At 37.1% G+C, this 22,429-nt stretch overlaps 1 protein-coding gene across 2 annotated transcripts in view; it reads right to left on the bottom strand.

Moving 5' to 3' along the window:
- Positions 1-22,429, bottom strand: part of ADCY2 (adenylate cyclase 2) — a 224,380-nt gene that overhangs the window by 106,410 nt on the left and 95,541 nt on the right. For both annotated transcript variants that reach the window (XM_040588033.1, XM_040588032.1), the window contains exon 4: positions 11,289-11,438. In XM_040588033.1, the coding sequence (XP_040443967.1) occupies positions 11,289-11,438 (150 nt within the window). The remainder of the gene's footprint in view (positions 1-11,288; positions 11,439-22,429) is intronic.

Genomic DNA, 22,429 nt, shown 5'->3' on the forward strand with positions numbered 1-22,429 from the left:
AAACTTGTAAAAATACTTCTTTATGAATCTTTACCTCTTTATAAAATATTCACCTAGACCATTATTGATAACAGTGAGTTCAGATATGCTTCCCATAAAAATGATACAAGAAATCATGAATCAGTTCAGTAAAAGACACAATAAAGATCAGATGCCTGGAAAATACTCATTACAGAGAATCCTTTAAGATGTTCAAGCTATTTACAATATTATAAGGAAGTTTATGACATAACTGAGCAATTTTTTATGTAAAAAACCACAAAAAAATTTGCAAAAAGCCTCTGGCTTATCGAAATCTATGTGTATGTAGCTCCTGTAGGCACAATACCCTGTAATCCCTACTTTTAGAGAGTATTTTTCGAAGCAGACAGCTGAAAAAGACATAGTAAGCATATTAAGGACAAAGGGATCTAGCTGGATTTAAATATTTTTAAACTGGAAATAAAATGGCATTTTAAAAATGAGGCAATTAATTATGGGAATAATTAACAACTGAAAACTTCAGACTCACCGTCAAAAGATTCTCTTTCTAAAAGGAAATACATATTAGCTATTGATTTTAGGGTTTGTGATATGGCTGACAAAACTGCAGGTAGCAGGACAAAAATCAACATTTGCCTGCCAGCAGTATATTTCATCACAATTATCAGGATATCTATGAAAAAATGGCAAATAGTATCTGCTTAAACTACACATTTTACTCTTAAGACAAAGGAGCATGACTCATCGGTTTATTGGAGGATGTTAGATGTGATAAATTACTGCAGATCAACACACAGAGAAGCTGCTGAAATCTCATCTACTTCACGGCAAAATGGTAAATGACCTTTTCTCTCTATGAAGTCCTGAGGTAGGATAAAATATTACATGCAAGAACTGCGGTGTCTCTATTGATTGACCTGTGCAGTATGTACTTGCACAAGACATTTGCTAAACCATTCATCTAAAAATAGTGGACAATATCAGTGTCTTCATGTAGATAACTAGACTTCCAACAATGGTACCTCTCCCCCCAACGATAAAATATACCTTCCCTGGGGTGAAAGGCACAGTTTATAACATTTCAAAACATGACATGCCTTATTTCTACATAAGGGGTCTCTCATTCCTCCTACAAACTATTCAGCAGAGCAAAAATTGGAAAATAGCTTAAGAAAAGTGGTCTTCTGCAAATAGTGTTTCTCTACAAGTTTCTAGGTCATTTCTCAGAACCCTGAAAAAGCACTGAAAGGGCAGTATCCCACAATTGACAGATGTCTGGAGTTTTCCAAAGGACTAAAATGAAAAGCTGTATATTAAGGGGGCTAACAAATCACCCTTCTTCACTACTCCACCTCTACAGGGCAGAAGGTCCCAAGCAGCTTCTGCAATAGTAAAGTATTATGAAAGAATAACTCCAGGACTTCAAACAAGATGCAGGTTTCTAACGTAGTACATGATCCATTTGCAGGCAAGGAACTGAGTATCTTTTCTACCTGACAAGAGTTCTGGTCAGCAAGGCATATACGAAGCCTCTGTCCCTCCTATCACTACCCTTGCTATTGTTTTTTGATCTACAGGCCTTGGTTGTGACACAAAAGTAAAGCACAGTAACTGACTTGGATAATAAAAGCTTGGAGTATTCGCTCTGTTAACACGTGCAAAGAATGTTCCACAGTCACTTTTTGAGGCTCACAAGTCATAGGGAGCAGGAAATTGTTTGCCAGGAGCTACTATACCTATTGGCTAGTCTGTTGTCTCAGACCTTTTTTTCAGAAAACACATTGCGTTTAGCACTATGAAAACATCAACTGAACCAATAAGCAGCATGAGAAGGAATCAAGAGAGGGAAAAAAAAAGTGATTGCAGCCATGCAAACTGAAAAGTGTCTAATGAATTTATTGAAATGTTTGCACCACTAAAAAAGAGGGTCCAAGAATTATAATCCAGTGTGGATGTGGAAAAAGAAAAAAACTCAAACATCTGGGAAATATATTTTTATGGTATATCCAAAGCAATCAGAAATAAATCCATCCACTTTAATGCTTTCCAGGTGCCTCTCAGAATATCATTATCATCTTCGCCACAAATGACAGCTACATCCTTGGTAATACTGCAATGAAATACTTGCTATTACCAAATATAGAATGTATTAAACTTGCGTAGGACCCGTCCCTACAAGAAAATACTAAAATCCACTTTTTCTTGTTTTCTTTTGGAGGCATGAGATTGAGATGCCTCCAAATACGACTGAAGTGAATGAACAGTATAGTCACTATTAAAGCAGAGTAAATGTCATTTATAGCACATGCAATGATGCTATTAAGATAACTGGTCTATTTAAAGAAGTGGGAAAACCCTTGGTGTAATCCACTAACTAGTGTGGTCACTACGAATCCTGTTTAAAGTTTCAGTTATTTTACTAATATTTCTAAGAGAGCCCTTGTTATTCTCTATGATTTCTTTACATGCACTTAAATACACCAATGCCAAGATATTCAGAAATTAAATGTATGTTCCAGAAAGTTGAAAGAACACTGTTTCATTGTAGCCACAACTTTTATGACAATCTAGTCCTTAAGACTATATTTAGGTAACACAAAATTTTGCTGTAAAGTGCTGTAAAACAGATAATGTAGCACTGGTGCACTCATTAGGCTTTGTAAATATACTTTTAGTAGGGAAATGGTGGTGAATGGGGACAAGCCCACGATTCCATTCTGAATGCATCTCTATCAAAACTTGTCCAGTTCAGAACAGCACCTTCTTCTGAAGAAAAAATGTTTCAAAGACCGTTCTTGTTAAGAATCACAAAAGTATAGACATGTTCGTAGAAGTGGCAGCAGAATACCACATCCCAACACAAGTGCAAAAATGTGCTAGTGAGAGTAAACAAAGAATACAAGAAAGATACTGAAATCCCTCTATTTTACCAACCTTTGAAGTGTTAATTTCTGCAGCTGAAAACAACTGTCTTTGAACCACCAACATTGGTAGAATATAAAAAGAATAATTATAATTTAAAAATTATTGACCTGACGTGCTGTTATGTACTTATCCATTTTTCTGACAAGATTGATAAAGTAAAGGTGTGACACAGTGATTTTTGAATGAAGTTTTTCAAAAGAACTCTTCCACATTAGATTAGAGACAAAGAATAGAGATGCACACAACTGAATGTATTCTACTTTAAGCTATTTGCCCTAGTTCATTTTCTGTCTTCTGCTAAATCAGGCTTCCTACTTTGCTGTAGAATGCTAATACTAAATGTATTTTACCTCTTTCACACATTGCATTACACCGTAATTACCATTAAAAACATTATAGGGAGTCATAAATAGAAATAACAGTACTAAACAGCTACTGTATGATGAGAAGGATAACTTAGACTGAAAAAGCAGAAAGGTATCATAAATATTATATGGTCTCTTTTCACCACTAAATGACTGCTGTATGATGTAAAATTATAATTTTATTATGCATATGAAATTTATCAGTGAAATGTGCTTTCTACAACACAACATAGCTCAAAACATAAACCAAGACAGCTAGACTATCAAACATTAGTGCCCAAAGCAGGTTCATAAAACCACATTCCAGACCCTTAACAAGTGACCTACTTTTTGCTGACAGCCTACACTAAAATTTTCTGTATCCTGAATATTTTGGTACAATATTGTTAATTTTAATGCTACAAATATGTACCTATTTGCTATTTTAAAAATACTCTTTATGTGAAAGGACTCAGCATGAAAATAACAAAGAAGCAATTCTAAAATGCAGAATCAACAGAAGTACCTCAAAGCCTCCAGGTAGGAACCAGAAATCTTTCTAGCTATTTCTTGAAATCAAAGTTTTGGATTTTTATTGAAATATTGAACCTTAGGGGAAAATTAATTCTCTTAAATCCTTAAAATCTCTTAAAGACTCTTAAACAGATACCAGAAAATATTCTTCTCACTGTAGTATCATGACACTTATGTAATCCGTTTCAACTTCAATGACTGGGCAACCTGAATGTAATGAAGTGACAATGGGTACCTATGTAATGCTCAAATCACTCATCTTTTGATGATGAACATACACTCCTCTTGCAAAATTACTATTATTCTCATCAAGTCAGAGCAAAAATGGCTACCTTATTTCTGGTGTTACATTTCTGTAAGCAAAGACAGTATTAGAAATGGAAGAATTTCAGTAGTAGCTGATAGGATTTTTTGTTGATATGAAAAACATTAATTTGCTGTCACAGGATATGATACAAGGGGACATTTACCTTTTAATTTCTCTCTATCTGAAGTCACAGTATTCTGGTATTTCACAGCACTCTGCTGTAGGAAAGACATTAATGAAAACTACAGACTCGCTGAAAGATTCAGGTTGGAAGCGACCTCTGGAGACCTATAGTCCAATATCTTCTTCTGAACAGCGCTAACTTCAAACCCAGATGAAGTCACTCAGGGCCTCACTACCCCAGAAAATATGACTTTCACCATAGCACCACAAGTTGTATATTCAACGCAGAACCTCCAGACTTCTCTGAGCTTGCCTTGGCTTGATTTTCAGTTGTGGCAGCGATCAACTGGTGGCCACGTGCCTGTGTGCTTCCTGCGTTGGCTTCACTCTGGGACCACCCGTGGCAGGGGCTGGCACCCCTACCTGGTCACTGTGGGGCAAACAGCACCCTGGGGTAACTGGGCTGGGGGGGGCAGCCTGCGGCTCCCAGACTTTGCCAGGGAAGCAGGCAGAAGGCGGCAGGCTGCGACAGGAAAACCTAGCAATATAGCCTCAGGTGGAATAAAATTGAGGAGGCAGGAGATCCAAATGACCAGCATTTACCTCCTCCTGATGAAGAGCTCGGGACACTGACAGCTTGCAGTGACACCCTTGCTTTCTGCTCATGGAACATGAATATCATTCACCTTAGGGCCCAGAGGGACATCTAAAGCATAACACTCAAAATCTTGTTTATGGACAGAAAGTAAATAAACCTGATAACACACACATGTATGTGTATATATATATATATAAAGCTAAGAATTTATTGGTAATTCATATTTATTGTTGGTATAGCTGAAATCTTAACAGTCTAATCCAAGAATCATTATTACTTCTATGCTAATTAGAGAAAAAGAAAGAAAGAAAACCAAATAAAGAAACAAAAACTTCTGTATTAAAAAAGCAAACTCCCAGTTGTAATAATACAGTTTAAGTTGTTGTACACACACTTCCCAGTTTCTAACCCTTTTTCTGGCAAAAGGCTCGTGTTTTAACTGTTCCCTGTCGGTCCTAAGGCTGACGGCTTCAGCCCGGCAGTAGTGGTGAGGGAAGACTTTCAGCAAGTCATCAGCATCTGGAGTCCTTTGTAAGAAGGAATACGATGCTGATATTGATGCTGATGATTACTTCTTGCTCAATGTAGGATCCCCTTAGGGTCATTTTTATATATATAACACACATTTATAACTTGCTTCTTTGTTGGTCTGCAAGTCCATGCCATAAATGTAATACATATGGTGTTTTATATGTGATAGAACTTGTTCTTTGTTCCCCCTAAAAAACCCACTTATGTCCAGGTCTAGGTTTGCGTTTCTTTACCTGACCAGTGGAAAAATTACCTATAGACCTGGGGTCTCCAGTGTCAGGCCTGTGCCCCACCTCTACTCACTGCATGCCTGTATTTCTTCATATTGCATTCTGTGTATCCACTTCTTAGAGGCTTCCACTATGATGCCAGATCTGTATTTTTCCACATTATGTTATACTTGTAGATATTTCATTCTTCACACAATAGTTATTCATTAGTGTTATCAATATAGTAACTACAGTTGTACTGTGCCATACAAAAAGTAAAATTAATTAGCTACAGCCACCTTGTCATTAGAAAAATTGCTGTTACAGCTAAAACAGGAAAAGCAAAGCTCCAGGAAGGTAAAAAAATTTCAGATAGCCTTAACCTTGAGGCCTTGCAAACTAAGTACAAAGCACATGGCAATGGCAGTATTGTATTGTGGGACTATGTGGTTACAGAAGCCTGAGGATAACACCAGAGAAAAAGGGGATATACTAGAAGATTTTCTGCATAACAGTTTTAGCTGTATTTACACTTTTCTGGGTTAATTAGATAATGTGGACTGTGACTGTTATTATTATTATGAATGAAATATCACTAATATTTGTTTGTTGTATTTTCATTACATTGTTAAGACTTTAATTAGACTAACAACAGATTCTAAACTCTATAGAGTTTTTTTGCCCACAATAAGAGTTGAGGCGCAACAATTTGCGCAGTTGAGTCTTGAAAATCTCCTGCACACAGATTCCATCACCTTTCCAGGCAGCCTCTCCCAGTGCTTAACCCCTCTCTTGGGAAAGAATTGTTTATGTCCTTCCACCCAGGATTTGTCCTGTCACAGCTTGTGCCTGTTGGCTCTCATCCTTTAACTATATGCCTTTTTAAAAAATCTTAGCACATCTTCTCTGTAAGCTCCTTCAGGCAGTAAGTAGATGTTAGTTGTACCCCCCCCAAAGCCTTTTCTTCTGCAGGCTAAACATCCCAAGCTCCCGAAGTCTCATCACCTGTATGAGCTCCAGTCCACTAATTACCCTAGAATCCCTTTGGTAGACTCCTTCCAGTTTCTATTTGCATACTCTATCCATCTTCCCACACAGTCTACCGTGCACAATTGGCACTTTAATTCTTCCTCAGAACAGGCTTTAATTCTGGTAATGACATGTAGATCAATAGAAAGGATTGGCATCTCACCCATGTGCATATTTACAAACATGCCTGGAGTAGAAAATGGATTTGAAAATTTAAAAGACCAAAACTAGGATTTGTTTTTCCAGTTTACTAGCCTTAAAGCTATGTGGGGAAAAAAAAGGAAATAAGGAAGGCCTTAGAAAAATATTTGATGTTCATGAACATATTAGTAGCGTACATTTTAAAATGTATTAATTTAATTTACAGGAATCTACATATAGTTCCAAATAATATATTTCAAATGTTTCTGTTCTTTACTAACAGCCTTAGATTTTAGAAATGCATGAGGCTTCTATGTTTCAGATTAATTTAAAAAACAATTTTGAAATATTTCAGTTCCTGTAATGAATGGTATTGCTTCACCATGTTTTGGTGAAAAAATTAAAATCCCACTCAATGATTTGAAACCTCATTCATTTTCATCTGCTACCTGAGTGTTGTTTCTGAAACTGTCATTATACTGCCTCCTTTTCAAAGACAGCATTTTAGAGAACCCACTGAACACCGACACCTTACAAACACCCCCCTGCAATGTTGTAAGAAGTTCTCAGTGTATATTCCCATGTCTCGTGATGCAAAGCACCAGAAAAGAGAGAGAAGAGTAATTATGCTAACTGCTTGTCAGCGTTAAGATCTTGCACTCGGTGTTAGTGAGTCATCCCTACAAACTGTCAGCCAGGCTATATCAGTGAGACAAATAACGTTATGAGAGGCTATTTTAAATATGTACCTTGAAATAAGGCTGCAAATTAATAGAGGTCAGAATAGTTTCATGGTTCTCTTTTATATACACTGAAAAGATTGAAAAGCTGTGTGAGAAACACCAAAGTGGGCATTGAAAATACTGCCTTTCACCACAGAAGTTTAAAAGTGACTCTCATAACGAAGTACACTAATGGGAATAAAACGCAGAGTGTGCAGTGTTTCCCAACGCAGCCCTATGAAACCACAGTTCATAAAGGTGTGGTTCATGATATACACGAATATCTAGCCATCTACACCTGCAGGCAAATACACATTATATAGTGCAAACCCAAGCCAAGACCAAGTATGACTACTATGAAATTGTAAAGGCCCTGGGGGCACTGACTGGCCTTGCTGCCTCTAACCAGCTCCACCCTCAAGCTCCCACCATGGCCCAGGAGCCCCATTTCAGCTCAGCCCCCTCCGGAGCTCTGCTGTAGGAGCTGGCTGTGGACCCTATTGATCCTGGCCTCTGGACTGACTTCCCAGCTTCACCTCGGACCCGCCTGGTAACTGCTGGGGCTGACCCTGAGCTGTAGGTTGACCTCCTGGCTTGGCCTCAGACCGGCCTCACCACCCCGAACTTGGCTGGTGCTCTGGATTCTTGCTCAATGCTGGCTGCCAGCAACCAGGTTTGCCCAGCTCGCCCCATGCTGCGGGACAGGATCCTGGCTGGTGAGACCCTGCCCTGCTGGGATGTCTCATCACCCATGGCTTCCCATCCCGTGGGGAGCAGCCAGCCTTTGCTGTACCTTACAGAAATAGAGTGGTGCGGTTACAGTGCATCTAACTTGTACCTCAGTATTTATATGCACACCCCTATCACACCAGATACTAATGTACACTGGTGTCACTTGAAAACAATTATTTTGGTATTTCTCTTGAGTGCTCTGGCATAAACATTGAGTGATAATTCAATATACCTATTTATTGATACAATCAAAATGGTATTCTCAAAAAGGCTCTTAAAAGACACACAAAAACACCCCAGCTGAAAAGCGATAGTTGTCTACAGTTGTATAAGCCTACTCTCAAACAAAGTAAGAGGAAATACATGGAACAATTTGGAATATAAATTGTACAACTTTTAAAAACCATTATAAAAGACACAATGTCCATGATCTGGAAAAAAAATTGCAAATTCGATATGGAGCTCTAAGCATTTAGAAGATATGTTCTGCATCTGTATAAAAGTAGCTTGTGTTACTTCTCACTCAAGTAAATTAATTTTTTCTTGTTAAAAAGATGTAGAACCAAGGGTCATGCTACAGCCTTTCACAGGCTAATAAAGGCTTTGATCAAACTCCATGTTTTTTAAAATGCACCTGCTCCTACCATTTCAATGGATCCTGTTCCTCCAAAAATAGTCTGCAATATGATTGACTTTTTACATTCTTGGCAAAACAAGCAGTATTACATGACAGACTACAGCACATCCACCTCTGAACTAAAGTCTGCAAAGAAGTATGTTAACGCTTGGGAAAAAAACCCAAAAACTTATCAAATTAATCCTCATTTACCTTCTCACATTTAAATACCTAGCATTCATAAGTATGGTCATAAGGAGGTGCACTTCATCTTTTTGGCTGGAAAAACTGTGACATGAGATAAAGGACATACTATGGGGTTGAGAGGATAAAGGCTAAAGAAATCTATATAAGAAGATCTGATGAGTTAATGGTTCATTGGGGATAAAAAATCATTAACGTTCATAGAATAATTCACTTCCATTTCATGAGACATTGATCCGTTATTAATCCAGATCTGCAATAAACTACTTAAAGCTGTGTAGATGTCTTAACTAATGTGATATATTTACTTCTATCAAAACACAAATATATAACAAATTATGTACAATGTCTTTCATTTTTCTATAACAACTACACAATTTATCAATGAAAGATAGCTGTTGCTGCTTTCTGTCTTGCTGGGCTCCAGCATTAGAAACACAACTCCTACAAAGCACAAAGAGGAAGCATCTGGCACAGAATTCCAGTTATTTTTGCTTCTCTCCATTGTGGGGTTCTCTACCATTTCTGCAAGACCTTCATAAAATGCCAGAAAACCAAAACTATTTCCTTATTTCTTTCCATAGAAATTAGTAGTGTTTAGCAAATAATATGCATTTACAGAAATCACCAGCTAGCACTATGCCTGTTGTAACTACTGCCTTCTACAAGCAGCATCCTTACCCCCCAACAGTGTTCAGTAACACACCTTCCTGCTTCTTGCAGATACACCAGTGCATTTCCTATGCCTGTAGGAAAAAGCAACCAACAGTAGAAACCCTTACAACTGTGCTCAGGAAACTAAGAGCTCAGGTGTCTCCTGAATTAGGGAGACCTTGATGGCTGCTATGAATTATGCTTTTTGATTACGGTCTGCATATATCCTTCCGGCAGCTGAGGCCTAAGCACAGGGAACAGTGTTAACCAACTTCCACAAAGTCATCATGAGCCTGGAAGCAGTAACATCAGCCCCACATCACAGGAACTGCCCAGTCTGGAGTGGTACTGCTCCCAGAAACCTGGCATTGGTTGCTCTGCATTCACAAGCTGTCTCACTGGAACAAATCTGGAGATATTCTCACCCATATTCTCAACAGATAGTAAAATGTGCATTGTGTACTATCAGTTAGAAAGCCTACTGATTCACTGCATATAGCTCATGGAGGCAGAGGAGGAAACTTACAAATGACTGCTCTCACACAACCTCTCCTGCAATAGCACATTATGCAGATTTTGTATCTAATCATCAAAGCCTACCTTTACTGTGAAATGTTCTCCTTAAGACTACCTTAAATTTTTTGCAGCAACTTCGGCCAGTATGCAACCCAAATGCCCAGCAGATTAAGGCTAGCTCTCTGAACACACATGACCTGTTAAAAGTCCTGGTATGGACCCTCCATTTCCTTTTTCTGCAAAAAAAGTGTTGGTGATGGATCTTGAAAACCTTCATTGAAAATGACTACAGGTATTTGGGAGACAGACAGGACAGTTAAGGTCAGCTGGGACATACAAGGTATACCTCTGCACTTTTTCTGACAACAGAAACATGTCAGTGAAGGCTCTATTATCCGACCCTTAACAGTTCACAGAAGTTTGAGTCTGGTGACCTTCAAAGCAAAACAGACCTATCTTCTTTACTACTTGATGAACTAATTTGTATTTCAAATTCTCTTAAATGAAGCACCTATCTGTCAGGATGATAGGCACTGTACAGAACTTGCAAAGAGAAAAAGAACTATATAAAGCAATCAGAGAAGCCTTTTATTCAGCTGCTACAATAAATGACAGATAGTCTCATTATGCAATTCCCCTAGCTCCTGTTAACATACCTGACCCCTAGAACTATACCACATGATCCGTCAGTATTGTAGTTACAAACACAGTGCGGTAACACCTTCTCACAGTGATTTTGCAGTATCAGTCTTGGGCAGGAAGAACTGAAGTTCCCAAAGCGCACACGTACATCTCACAGCTCATTCAATGTAGACAACAAAAGAGACAGTGTGCAAACAGAATCCATAAAGCATTTTCAACTTTGTTTATCATAAAATATTTTCACAGAAGAAATTATAGAAAACATGTAATTGACAACACAAATGATTATAATAGCTTAATATATTCAGATGGAAACTGAGCACAGCCTTGTTCAAAAGACTTTGTGTATTTCATTAAGTAACTAATTTTGTTAAGTAATTCTTTAAGTGTTCTTGCATTAGCATACTGGATTATACAGTGATGAATGGGGGGATAGTGTGAAAACAGCAAAACAGATCCAGACATGGGTCTGACTTTACCTGTTGCCTCTTCTCAAATTCTAACTTGATACGGGATTTGATGCAGTTGCATGTGTCTTGATAAGTCTGCTGCAGTGCAAGTTCCATGAGGTGTTTGTGGTACGCTCCTGCCAAGTTTCCACAGATAAAAATGATTACATTTGCCAATATCTAGGTTTAAAAAAAAAAAAAAAAAAGTGTTAAGGAATTTATATAACTAAATTAACAGAACATAATCCTAACCTGCAATGAAAAATTGATGCAGTTATATATTTTGCTTTTGTTCGGTCTCTAGCAAGTGTTCACCTTTCAAAAAGCTTTCACTATTAGTGGTAAAATCCAAAGCAACAATACCATTTTAATTTAGGATTAAGTAAGAATGATAATGAACAACATGTTTGCCTACTCAATAAGGCATATAGTTTCTTGAAAAGAAATTCAGCGCATGTTCTCTGTCTACTGCTGAGTATTAGTTAGGTGGGATTATAATCTACTGATGTAAAACAATAGCTATAGCTCCTAATAACAACATTGGAAACCATGTTATTGCCATGCTCTTTTGGCAAGACATTTTCTTTTGCAGTGCCATACAATTAAGGGGTGAGAAGTTTCACCTACATCAACAGCCTGACCTGCGTTTTACCTCAGCCTGACCCACTATCTGTCACTCAGCTAGAAATATCAACCTTGGTGATAGTAAGCAATGTTTTCAGTAGTGAGATCTGACATCCCTCTACTAGAATATACTTTTCACTACTAGCAAAAAATTACATTTGCCTGAAACACAAAACTTAATCTATAAGATTTAAGGTCCAATTTAGGCTCTGTGTACACAACAACACATGAACACGAGAAAAAGTTCCCTTAAATAATCCAGGTTTGCTTAGTAAATGTCTGGAACATTTCAGAGAGTGAAGAGAGGACAGAGGCAGGCCTCTCCTGTGCTTGAACTTCGAAAAGGCAGTGTGTGGCAATGCTAGTACTTTCAACTGTCTCCAGTTTATTGCTGAAAAAAAAAGAGGAGCATTTAGTCATCCTAGCTCACACAGCAGAGTAATGAAACCAATTCTTAATTCAATAAAAAAAGATAATATTGAAAGGAAACTTAAATTGAGATACAGCTGCAATCTGGTGAGAGCAGGTCTCCATCTGTAAGGCCCTAGTGTATCATATAACCTGGATTACAAGTGCTACATGATGTCAGAGTACTCATGGTCTGGAAAGGAAGGAGGAAGAAAGGAGGCTAAAATTTAATTAATTCTCCACAGTTAATCTAATAATGAGGTTTATGATAGATTTCCCCAGTGGTCATGCATTGGTTGGTTTGGATGTACCTATGTACTGGGCAATCTTTTGTGATTTACTAGTAGTGAAAGAGCCAGAGATGTCAGAAAAAAAGTCCAACAGTACACTACAGTATCTCAGGGAAAAGAGATAAATCGTCCTATTAACAGAAATCGATCTCCTTGAGGAACACATTTTTTTCACAAAACATACACGGACTTTTAATGCTCCTTTTATAAATACACACTTTAAAATGAAGGTTTTAAAGAAATGCTTTTAAATTACTCACAAATTATAACATCATTACAGGCAATACATGTTCCTTTATTTGTGACATGTCTGACATCTCACGTCTCATGGTTCCAAAAAGCTAAAAGCAGGACCTTATGCACCCTGCCACAAAAAGGTCTGATGTTTTCAATTTGATTAAACTTTTCCTTTTTTCCCTGAGACTTGAAGATCATGGCATTATAATGTTTTTTTAAAACATCTTTCTTAAAATTTTCTAAAATTCATAAATGTAAAAATGAGGAGAAAAAACTACATATTTCACTTTCTCCAACGAACCTCTGTTATGAAGTAGAGGGATAAGAAACAGTTTAAATAAACACTTCACAATAGATAATACTTTAAGAAACCATAAGAGATGACGGTGTACAGTAAAGCATTTGAACTCAAAATATTAGTATTTTTTTTTTAATCACAACTGCTTGACTCTGCTTTGATGTGAGCAATGTTACAGTACTCTCAGGAGACATGGATGAGTGAAGATCCTGTGTGACAGATTATAGTGCATGGGTAGGGTGTTCCAGATGGCAATCATTGCTGGGTCTTGACATGAAATTATGAAATGAGAACAAATGCCTGAAAATAAAGATTGCTGGGCATGGAATATTCTCAGATATGCAGTGGGAAGTTTTAGCAACCAAATGATCACTGAACTGAACAGAAATCAACAGTGTGCTTTCATAATCTCTGTGTAGAGATCATTGTTGAAAAGCCACAGACAAACTTACCAAATGCACTGTCCAGCTTCATAAAGTTGTAGACTATTTAAAGCAAAACTTCAGGGATATAACCAATCAAAATAAAACAAAAATAAAATACTGTGGTGGGTACATGAAGGAGTAAATTATGAGTATCATCTCCATAGCCAAAGAAAAACAGATTTCAGTTTTATGACTGAACTAGCTGAAGTGAGAAAATAGATAGAAACAAGTGACTGACAGGCAAGGAGGCTAATTAACCAGGCTTTTCAGATTCTCAATGGGGTAATTCAGCCCACATGAAGCTCTGTGCTGGATTCCAGTACATGAATTAGGCTGTTCAAAACACCTCAGATATCTCAGCCATTGCCCTACTTAGTGTAGATGTAACACACAAGTCTGTAAGTGAATATGTAGATAGAAACTGTGTTCAAAATGTCATTAATTCTTCGTGGCTAGCATGGATTTCATTCAGAAATGTGTCACTATGGTATTAACGTAGAAAAAAATTTCCATGAAATGGATGAACTGGTTTCTAACTAAGACCAGCTGATTTTTTGCCTTATGTAGTCTGGCTTGAGTGAATGTTTCTGTACTTATCACTGAAGAGTCATTGAGTGAAACAGTTCAATGAAAAATGCACTTAACATTGCTAAATAAAATAACTAACATATAGATTCTTGCTGTGTATCTCTCTTCTCCTAAGTCTTGCATTTTCTTCTGCATTGTGCTTCAGCTTCAACATATGACGAGCTCCATCCCAGGTTTGCTTTAAAGTCTCATAGGCGTTCTTCCTGAAGGAACAGGTTCACAGTTTCCTCATCTCCAAAAAATTAACTGAGCTTCCCGCTTCCCAAGCAAATACTCTTGTCAGTATGCAACTGTGCAAAAAGTTCATCCTGTTCAGGCACCTGCTCTAAGAAGACCTCACGCTGTGAATCCCACCTGTGCTGATGCACTTGGAATGCAATCCTGAGTCAGACCAGTCTTCTACCTTGTCATTTCTCTAGGCTAGGACTCTGAAGCTCTTTCTCTTTTCCTCCTCCTCTCAACTCGAGGTGAATGTTGCATAATAAGAGATGTGGTGGACCTTCTGGTAAGAAACGCTGCATCTTGCTGCGAGAGCTCCTAACAACTGTGCAGGTAAAACTGCAACCAAGAACTTCTATAAAGGAATTAAAGGGCACCTGAATAGAATACACACATGGTTAGGGCTTCTGTCAAGGAGGACAAGCCTGCTCTCTGGAAAAGGGTGTCACTAATGATGGTAACTCAACAGTGGAAAAAGACCACGGTGACCTCAAAGACAGTGTTGGATGAACTGGCTCATCTCATTTACAAACAGGCACTGTATGAAAAAAGCCCACCCTACAATATACATAAATTCTAGTAAGCTCCCACTCAATTCACCATACAGAAACACTGAGTCACACAGCAGAAGTTCTAATCTCTCTGTATATTCAGTGGAGAGGTAAGGCTATCTCCTGGGCCATCTGCACCCCTTTAGATATATCCATTAAGTGCACACTGTGGTGAAGTTTCTGCTTAATCAATTAATTTAATTCCTACAGAAGGTGATCTAAGTATGAGTCAAAAATTAATGCAAGGAACACTACGATACCGGGAAGTATCTCTAGGTACTCCAAGTACCAGCTTGCACCTCTAATCACTTAAGGAACATTATCATGCCCGATTTCTCTTCCATCTCTTTCAACCTACAGAAAACTGTACGCACTTCCAGGCAATGGGGCATGTTCTAGACTGTATTTTTACATTCAAGCACACATATTTTTCAGTATCGGTGAATATAATCTGATGTCTAGTGCTTAACTACCAAAATAGGCTGTATTTAAAAGCAAATGAAGACAAAGTTAAGTAACTATGACTAATTTCTCGAGAGACTACTGAAGTTCACTGAGTTGCTCAAAAAGAATTATTCTATATAAGTTCAACTGATGAAAGCTGCTTACAAAGTATATGTATACAAGGAAGTACCTTGCTATATAAAAATAGAAGAATTATAGGCTGCTGATTCTGAACTGAAGCATAAAGATTTTTTTAAAAATCTTAGTAACTGCTGTTCAAATACTGAATATAAAAATCAGTTCTCTGCAGAGTTTCCCTACGTGGAAAGCCTCCAGTTTATAAGTTATTTTGTCACATTTTTTTCTTCTTTGATATTGTACAGATCCTTCCTTCAATTCTTGCATGAACAGAATTATTCCCAAAAAAAACCCCAACACAAACAACTAACTTTGTCAATCATTAGATTCTACTTTGCTTCTGGATAAGAAAGCTGAGGAAATGGAAGCTGAGGGGTGGGAAAGAAAGGCTATTAATTTATAACGTCTGCATGGAAATTAGTGGGAGAAAAAAGAATTCTTGTGTCACTGCCAAGGTGCAAATTCTTTAGCTCTGAAAAGATGAATCATTTCTGCCCCCATCTGATCTTTCATTTGATAGTTTGTGGTGTGACTAGCCAAGCTAGGGAACAAGTCTATACCTCTTTGGAACCTGTACCATTTTAGACTCAGACAAAATTAAGCTGGAAAGACCACCACTGGGTAGAAACTGAAAAGCAGCATTTAAAAGGACATGATTAGCCACCATGTAAATCAGCCATTCATATGGTCACCATGTACTATGCCAAACACCATAATTTTAAGAACGTGTGTTCAGAAGGCTCTCCATCTACTCCATGCAACACTCTTGCCCATGGAGCTCTGGCCAGTCGTATGATGCTGAATTTTTTTCTTTCACATTTCCAGACTTAGGGAAGTCCAAAGTGAGGAGTTCCAACACTCATACTAAAGTATATACTTCAAAGTATAAAGTATATACTAAAGTCTAACACATTTCAGTGTCAGCAATACCTATAGCTATAGTGCCTGGTCCACCATTTCCAGTTACACTGTGTAACAACTGGCCTTTTCCTGTATTTGTCTTAGTGAGATCACTTATTTGGGGGCTGTATCACAAATACTCACGAATTAACAGCAAAAATCAATTTCTTTAATGACCGCAACATTATGTTTAATAGTTTGAAAGGTAAAAGGTATTTCAATCCTAAAATATTCATGAAGGCTACAATAAGAACACACTACAAATGAAGAGAAGAAACAGGAAGCTCTAGTATCCTCAGATCCTTTTTCTGTATCAAGGAGAATCTCAAATGTTTTTCAGAAAGATAAGTAGAAAAACAAATGCAATTTTGCAAGAAACAACACAATTAAAAAAAATAAGAAAATGCCCAAAACACCCAATAACCTAAGATTTATTAAAATAACTGAGAATGAAAAAAATAGTAAGAATTTGAATTACTCATTATTCAAGACATCAACAAACTGCACCATATTTTCAGTGCTAAAATAAACTTAGTAAAAAGTCCCTTTGTGGAAGGGAAATTGATGTCATTTTACAAGCCAGGAAGTTGTGGCGCTGTCTTCTAATTTATCCTCTTTGTATTTTTTTGCAGTCAGAGCATTGTGGGCACCACCAATATATTCCTTTTCTGTAATATCTATGTTATCTGATGCGATTTTCTTTTTATCATTACTACAGATTGCAGTTTGTCATAGCTCCAGGCTGTTCTGTGGAACGACTGGATTTATTTTAGTTGGCTCTGTGCATGGACAGAGACTATGTGTATGCCAGTGTAGATGAAAACAGATCATAAACTGTAAGCTCCCGAATCAAACCCAGGAAAAATATACTACAAAGAAGAATTAAGAGTTATGGCCCCTTTAGATCACTTCTGTGTAATACACATAATCAATATCATTGACTCTAATAAATGACACTTCATATTTTGAATCTAAAATATTTTCTTTTGCCAGAGGGGAACTCATACTCTCATCGTTCAGAAGAGACCAGCCAGCCACCGCATTGCCCTTCCTGCCTGCAGAGAGGTCTTTTTGTGTTCACATGTGCCTCTGGGATCATTTTATTTCTTTACTATTAAAACTGCTCAAACACATTTGAATATACAATTAGTTGAAATACACAAACAAACAAAAAAATCAAATCTATTTAGATATTTATTTAGGCAAAACTAAGAATAACTTTGGGTTTGACTTGAGTTTTGGAAGTAGAACCTGTAAACAACTGATACTCTCACTCATCTTAAAAACTAAAATGTTATCCCAGAGATTCATTTCTAGCTCCAGGATCTGATATAGGAATGAGTACTACAGTGCTATAAGAAAAATGACATTTAATACCATAATATTTAAACAGTTTACTTAAAAAAAAATAATAATGGGGCAATACATCAGTCTTTGATATACTGCAGAAATAGTCACATGTCTAATTTTTGACATACCCTCAGCCTTTTCCAAGAAATTAATCTGCCTCACTCTTAAAAAAGAGACTAAAATCTGTAATACTACTATATTTACTTACAAGACCAGAAATATGCTGCCAGGTTAAATGTCTAACAGTAGATGTCTCCTTTCCCTCAGCAGGACTACTACTAGGCTCTCTCTCCTGTACTATCTACCAACCTTAATGAAGATTATTGATATTATGATTTACCAGCCCTCATGAAATTTCTTGATATATCTCTGAACACCTCACCTTCTCAAAAGTTTTACACACATTCATCTAGAGATTCAAAATATACCAGGAGAAATCAGGACAGACAGATAAATGAACTGATAATCACATACGTGCTCTGTACTAATATACTAACTTCTGACATGCCTAACTGGAAATGAGATTACCCTCAAAACCATAACAATGAATTCAGCTTTCTTCCCCAATCACTGTAGTTTATATTGTGTGTAACTGCACTGCATATTACATATGCTACATACTCTGAGTTATCAATATATAACAAAATTAAAATCAATGGACAGTTTAGTAGTACATGAATAAATTACAGTAAGAACATATATTCAATGTATTTTTTCTATTGCATTGCAAACTGTTGACAACATGTTTTAACCTAATTGATAGACAACAGAAATTAGACATTTTGAAATAGTATTTTCTATGATCTCTAAGTAAATGAAATTATGATTTATGTAAGAATCTGTTCTTTGGTGATATTTTTCTCTATCAGTATTCATAATGAACTGGATAAGCTTTTTAATAGAAAATATTCCTCAAATATTTGTTCTGCCTGTCTGATGACTATGACAAACTTTTATCAAGTTCATTTTTCATAATTTGGCAGCCTGTGCTAGGAAACAGTGGTCTTCGGCTTGGTACTTTGCAAAGAATAATATGGAGCTGAAGGGAGAATAATGACATTGGTGTATAACCAAGGAAAGTGATGACATACAGAACTGGATTAAACTGATTCCAGAATGTTCTCCAAGCCAAAGGTTTTAATGATGACACTCTCACATGTGTTTGTAATGTTTTTTTTAAGACTTTGGTTGCCTTTTTGAACTATATTGAGATCACCAATCAGCATTTGGGTTAATTCTTAACTGGAAGGCATCTAACAGGAAACAAAGTTCAATTTTCTGCTGTCAGGCAAATGCTGTCAAAAGTCAGCAAGTCAGGACAAAGAAAGTACTTAATTTGGTTTACGTTCAGGAAGGAATGAAGTAAATACTAAAATTTCATGCTGCTGCCGCCAACTCATTGCATCTTTTCACAAAAGGTGCTATTTTCTCCCCTTCATGCCTCAAAATTCCCAAGATATCATTAGTCAGGTCACAATCCTGAACCAGTTTTTTCTAAGTCACATGTTTTGTGGGGATATATTTTGAGTAACACCTCAAAAGTTAGCACAGTACCTCACATCCATACCCGTATTAGTGACAACCTCTATATAGCAGCATGTGGTTATACATTATAGACATCTAAAATACTACACAGCGTTAATAGGATAGGCTATTACTCATAAACTAGCTGAAAGCAATGATGAAACAAATGGAGGTATTTGTTCAGGGAAGAGACATTTTCCATGCTTGCACACTTGTTCTATTCTTTAAGTCTGAATCAAGAAGCTACCATTCACTCCTACCTTCTGTTCCTTGTCTTTTAAAGAACTATTTATCCATGTATGGATCTTCCCTCCCAGCTACTCATTTCATTGAAAAGGTTTGGGCAAAGGACTCTTTCAAAGGCCTTTTGGAAATCCAAGTAGAGCTATCATTTAAATCAGCCTCATCCACATGTTTGTTGATGCCTTCAGACAACTTCAAGACATTTCTAAGGAAAGACTTCCCTTTACCTTTTACTTCTTTCAAAACAGAATTAATTTATTCCATTCTCTATTCTTACAGCTTCAGTTTTTGCCTCATGAAGACACTGAGTTTACAGATCTACAGTTTCTCTGAGCCTTTCTGGAACCCTATTTTAAAGTTTATTTTCACATTTGCTACCTTATGGTCTTCAGAAATGAAGGTCTATTTAATACCAACCCATATATGCTCTCCTTCCCTCATCCTTCTGAGAAGACTTTTAATGTGGGAATTTCTTCAGTTTCTTCTTCCCTGAACAGGGATAAATTGTTTCTGTGCAATGGCCTTGTCCTCCCTGAATATTTTTAGAACCTGGATGTCAAACGGCCTTATAGACTCTCTAGAAGTCCTTTTGTTACTCAACTGCTGAAAGAAGGATTGAGCACGCAGGGAAGGGGAGATTGGTTTGGTTCACTGGCATGGCTCTAGATGGCATCTGTACTTTTAGATACATGTTCTTCAGACTCCTATCTATCTGACCTGTGTAACTGCATATATCAAAGGCATTTTGCAACACTTTAAAAAACATTCACACAGATGAAGTGTTTTCACTTTGGCTGATTAACTTCAGTGGAGCAAACAGATATTAAAACCGCTGATAAAGCATGCTAATTAGCAGGATGACTTTTTCTAGAAGTAAAAAGTGCAACTACAGCAGGCACAAGACACAACGTGAACTGCAATAGCTCCATAAGCTTTTTTATAGTTAGAATACTGTGCATCTAAGGTAAATGTTATTTTAACTGAATTACAATTTAAACCTCTACATAATATTAGACTAAAAAAATTAATTTCCATATTATCATTTTCTGACAGATTTTGAAGTATCTTTATTGCTTATATTCTAATTTAATCTTTCCTGGGTTCAGAATATTCTCTAGAGGTTTTGCTTTAGCGATGAACCTACATATTCTGTGCACCACACAAAAAGCAGGGTTTAGGTTGTGAATGCATAGAGGGAAAATTAAATTCCAGCAGTGAACATGACACTCTTCCCTTCCAAAGAACCTATTTTAAAAATCAAATGGGTTTAATACTGTGAACATGAAGACAAATACAAGTCCACTAAACTGGCAATAATGCTGTTTCCATTATAAGTTTGTCTATTACTACCTACATCTCTGCCTTATTAGAAGATTTTTTATTTAACACATTTCTTACAGATTGGTTTACAGATTGCACATTACATTTCTACATATTTTAGAAAAGACCTAAAGCTGTGAGTCTGTTATTGAAATACATCACAGAATCATAGAATCATTTAGGTTGGAAAAGACCTTTGAGATCATCAAGTCCAATCGTTAACCCAGGACTGCCAAGTCCATCAATAAAACATGTCCCTAAGCACCGCATCTACGCCTTTGCCAAAACTGGCAGACGTTCCTACGTACAAAAAGAGGTTACCAGTAATAGGAAGGAAAGAATATTCTGATTTCAATATGACTACGGTCATACTGTTATCATATTTATTAATTTCTGACTTCATTCCCAAATTTGACTGAAATAGTGTTGGAACACTATGGATAAAGTAGAAATAGTTACATGAAAATACAATCAGTTTTTACAAATTCTGATGTGCATGTAGCAATAAAAAATAATTTCCCTTCTCTAATGTTTTTCATCTCCCACCTGTATTTATAAAGGATGCCTGTTTTGAACCTAGCATGTTCTAAGCTAATAGAAAAATTACATCATGGGTGCTCCTAGGCAGCAGCATGAACAATGTGAGAAGTGCATTTGACTTGTAAGTTTTTAATTGCATGGAATGAATACAGTTGTTACTCTCCACAAGAAAAATAATCTCATACAAAAAGAAAATTCCTACTTAAAACCCACTGGTTTCAGTTGCTAATGCAAGCTACCTTTCATAGCAAAGTAAGTTGCACCCTGCAACCTATCTTTTAATATTACAGCCGGCCATTAGAAAGATTTGGCATTACATCATGAAGATACAAAGTAATACTACACTAAAAAACGACCTGGAGCAGTCTCTCCCACACACCATGCTTTCTCAATCAGAGAAGGATGCTGCAGCATGCATATGTGTATCTCAGGGAAGCAGTTACCAGCGCCAAATACAATCGTGGGTTTAGTTTACTTTTCAGTTATGTAAATCAATCTTTTAAACACAGTTTCCCAAATCTGTAAATCTACATACACATTAAGTTTATTTTTCCTTCCCTATTTTTCCTTATTTAATGTGTATCTCAGATGAGTTTAAGTGTATGGACAATAGCCATGCTTACCACTGGGGCTGGAGAACAGTCCCTGCTCTGTTCTACTCACCAGTTAAACGTGTTCACGTAAGCGTTTATCAGCTCTCTACTACTGTACTCAATACTCATGTACGCATTAGTGTACTCACTACTCATGTACTCATTACACTACCAATCTACTCATTACATCTACTCTGAATATCCCAATCTGATCAGCGCACTCTGGTACTTTACTATTCACCACCTTCTACAGACAAAGTTTTTCAATCTCCTCTCCTCTTTGAGGAAATGACAAAATCCAACTAGGAAGCAGCCGCTATCCAATGGCTCTAAAAGAGCACACACACTGACTCCTTTCCTTCCCCACTCCCATTGTCGGACATTTCTACAAGCTGTGGTAGGCTGTGGTAGGCTGAAGAACAACACAGGCCAACCCAAGCTCTTCCACCTCTCCCAAATTCATTTCAGCACAATTTTAT

The sequence above is a fragment of the Falco naumanni genome, chromosome 3 (genome assembly GCF_017639655.2).
Source record: "Falco naumanni isolate bFalNau1 chromosome 3, bFalNau1.pat, whole genome shotgun sequence".
Taxonomy (NCBI): Eukaryota; Metazoa; Chordata; class Aves; order Falconiformes; family Falconidae; genus Falco; species Falco naumanni.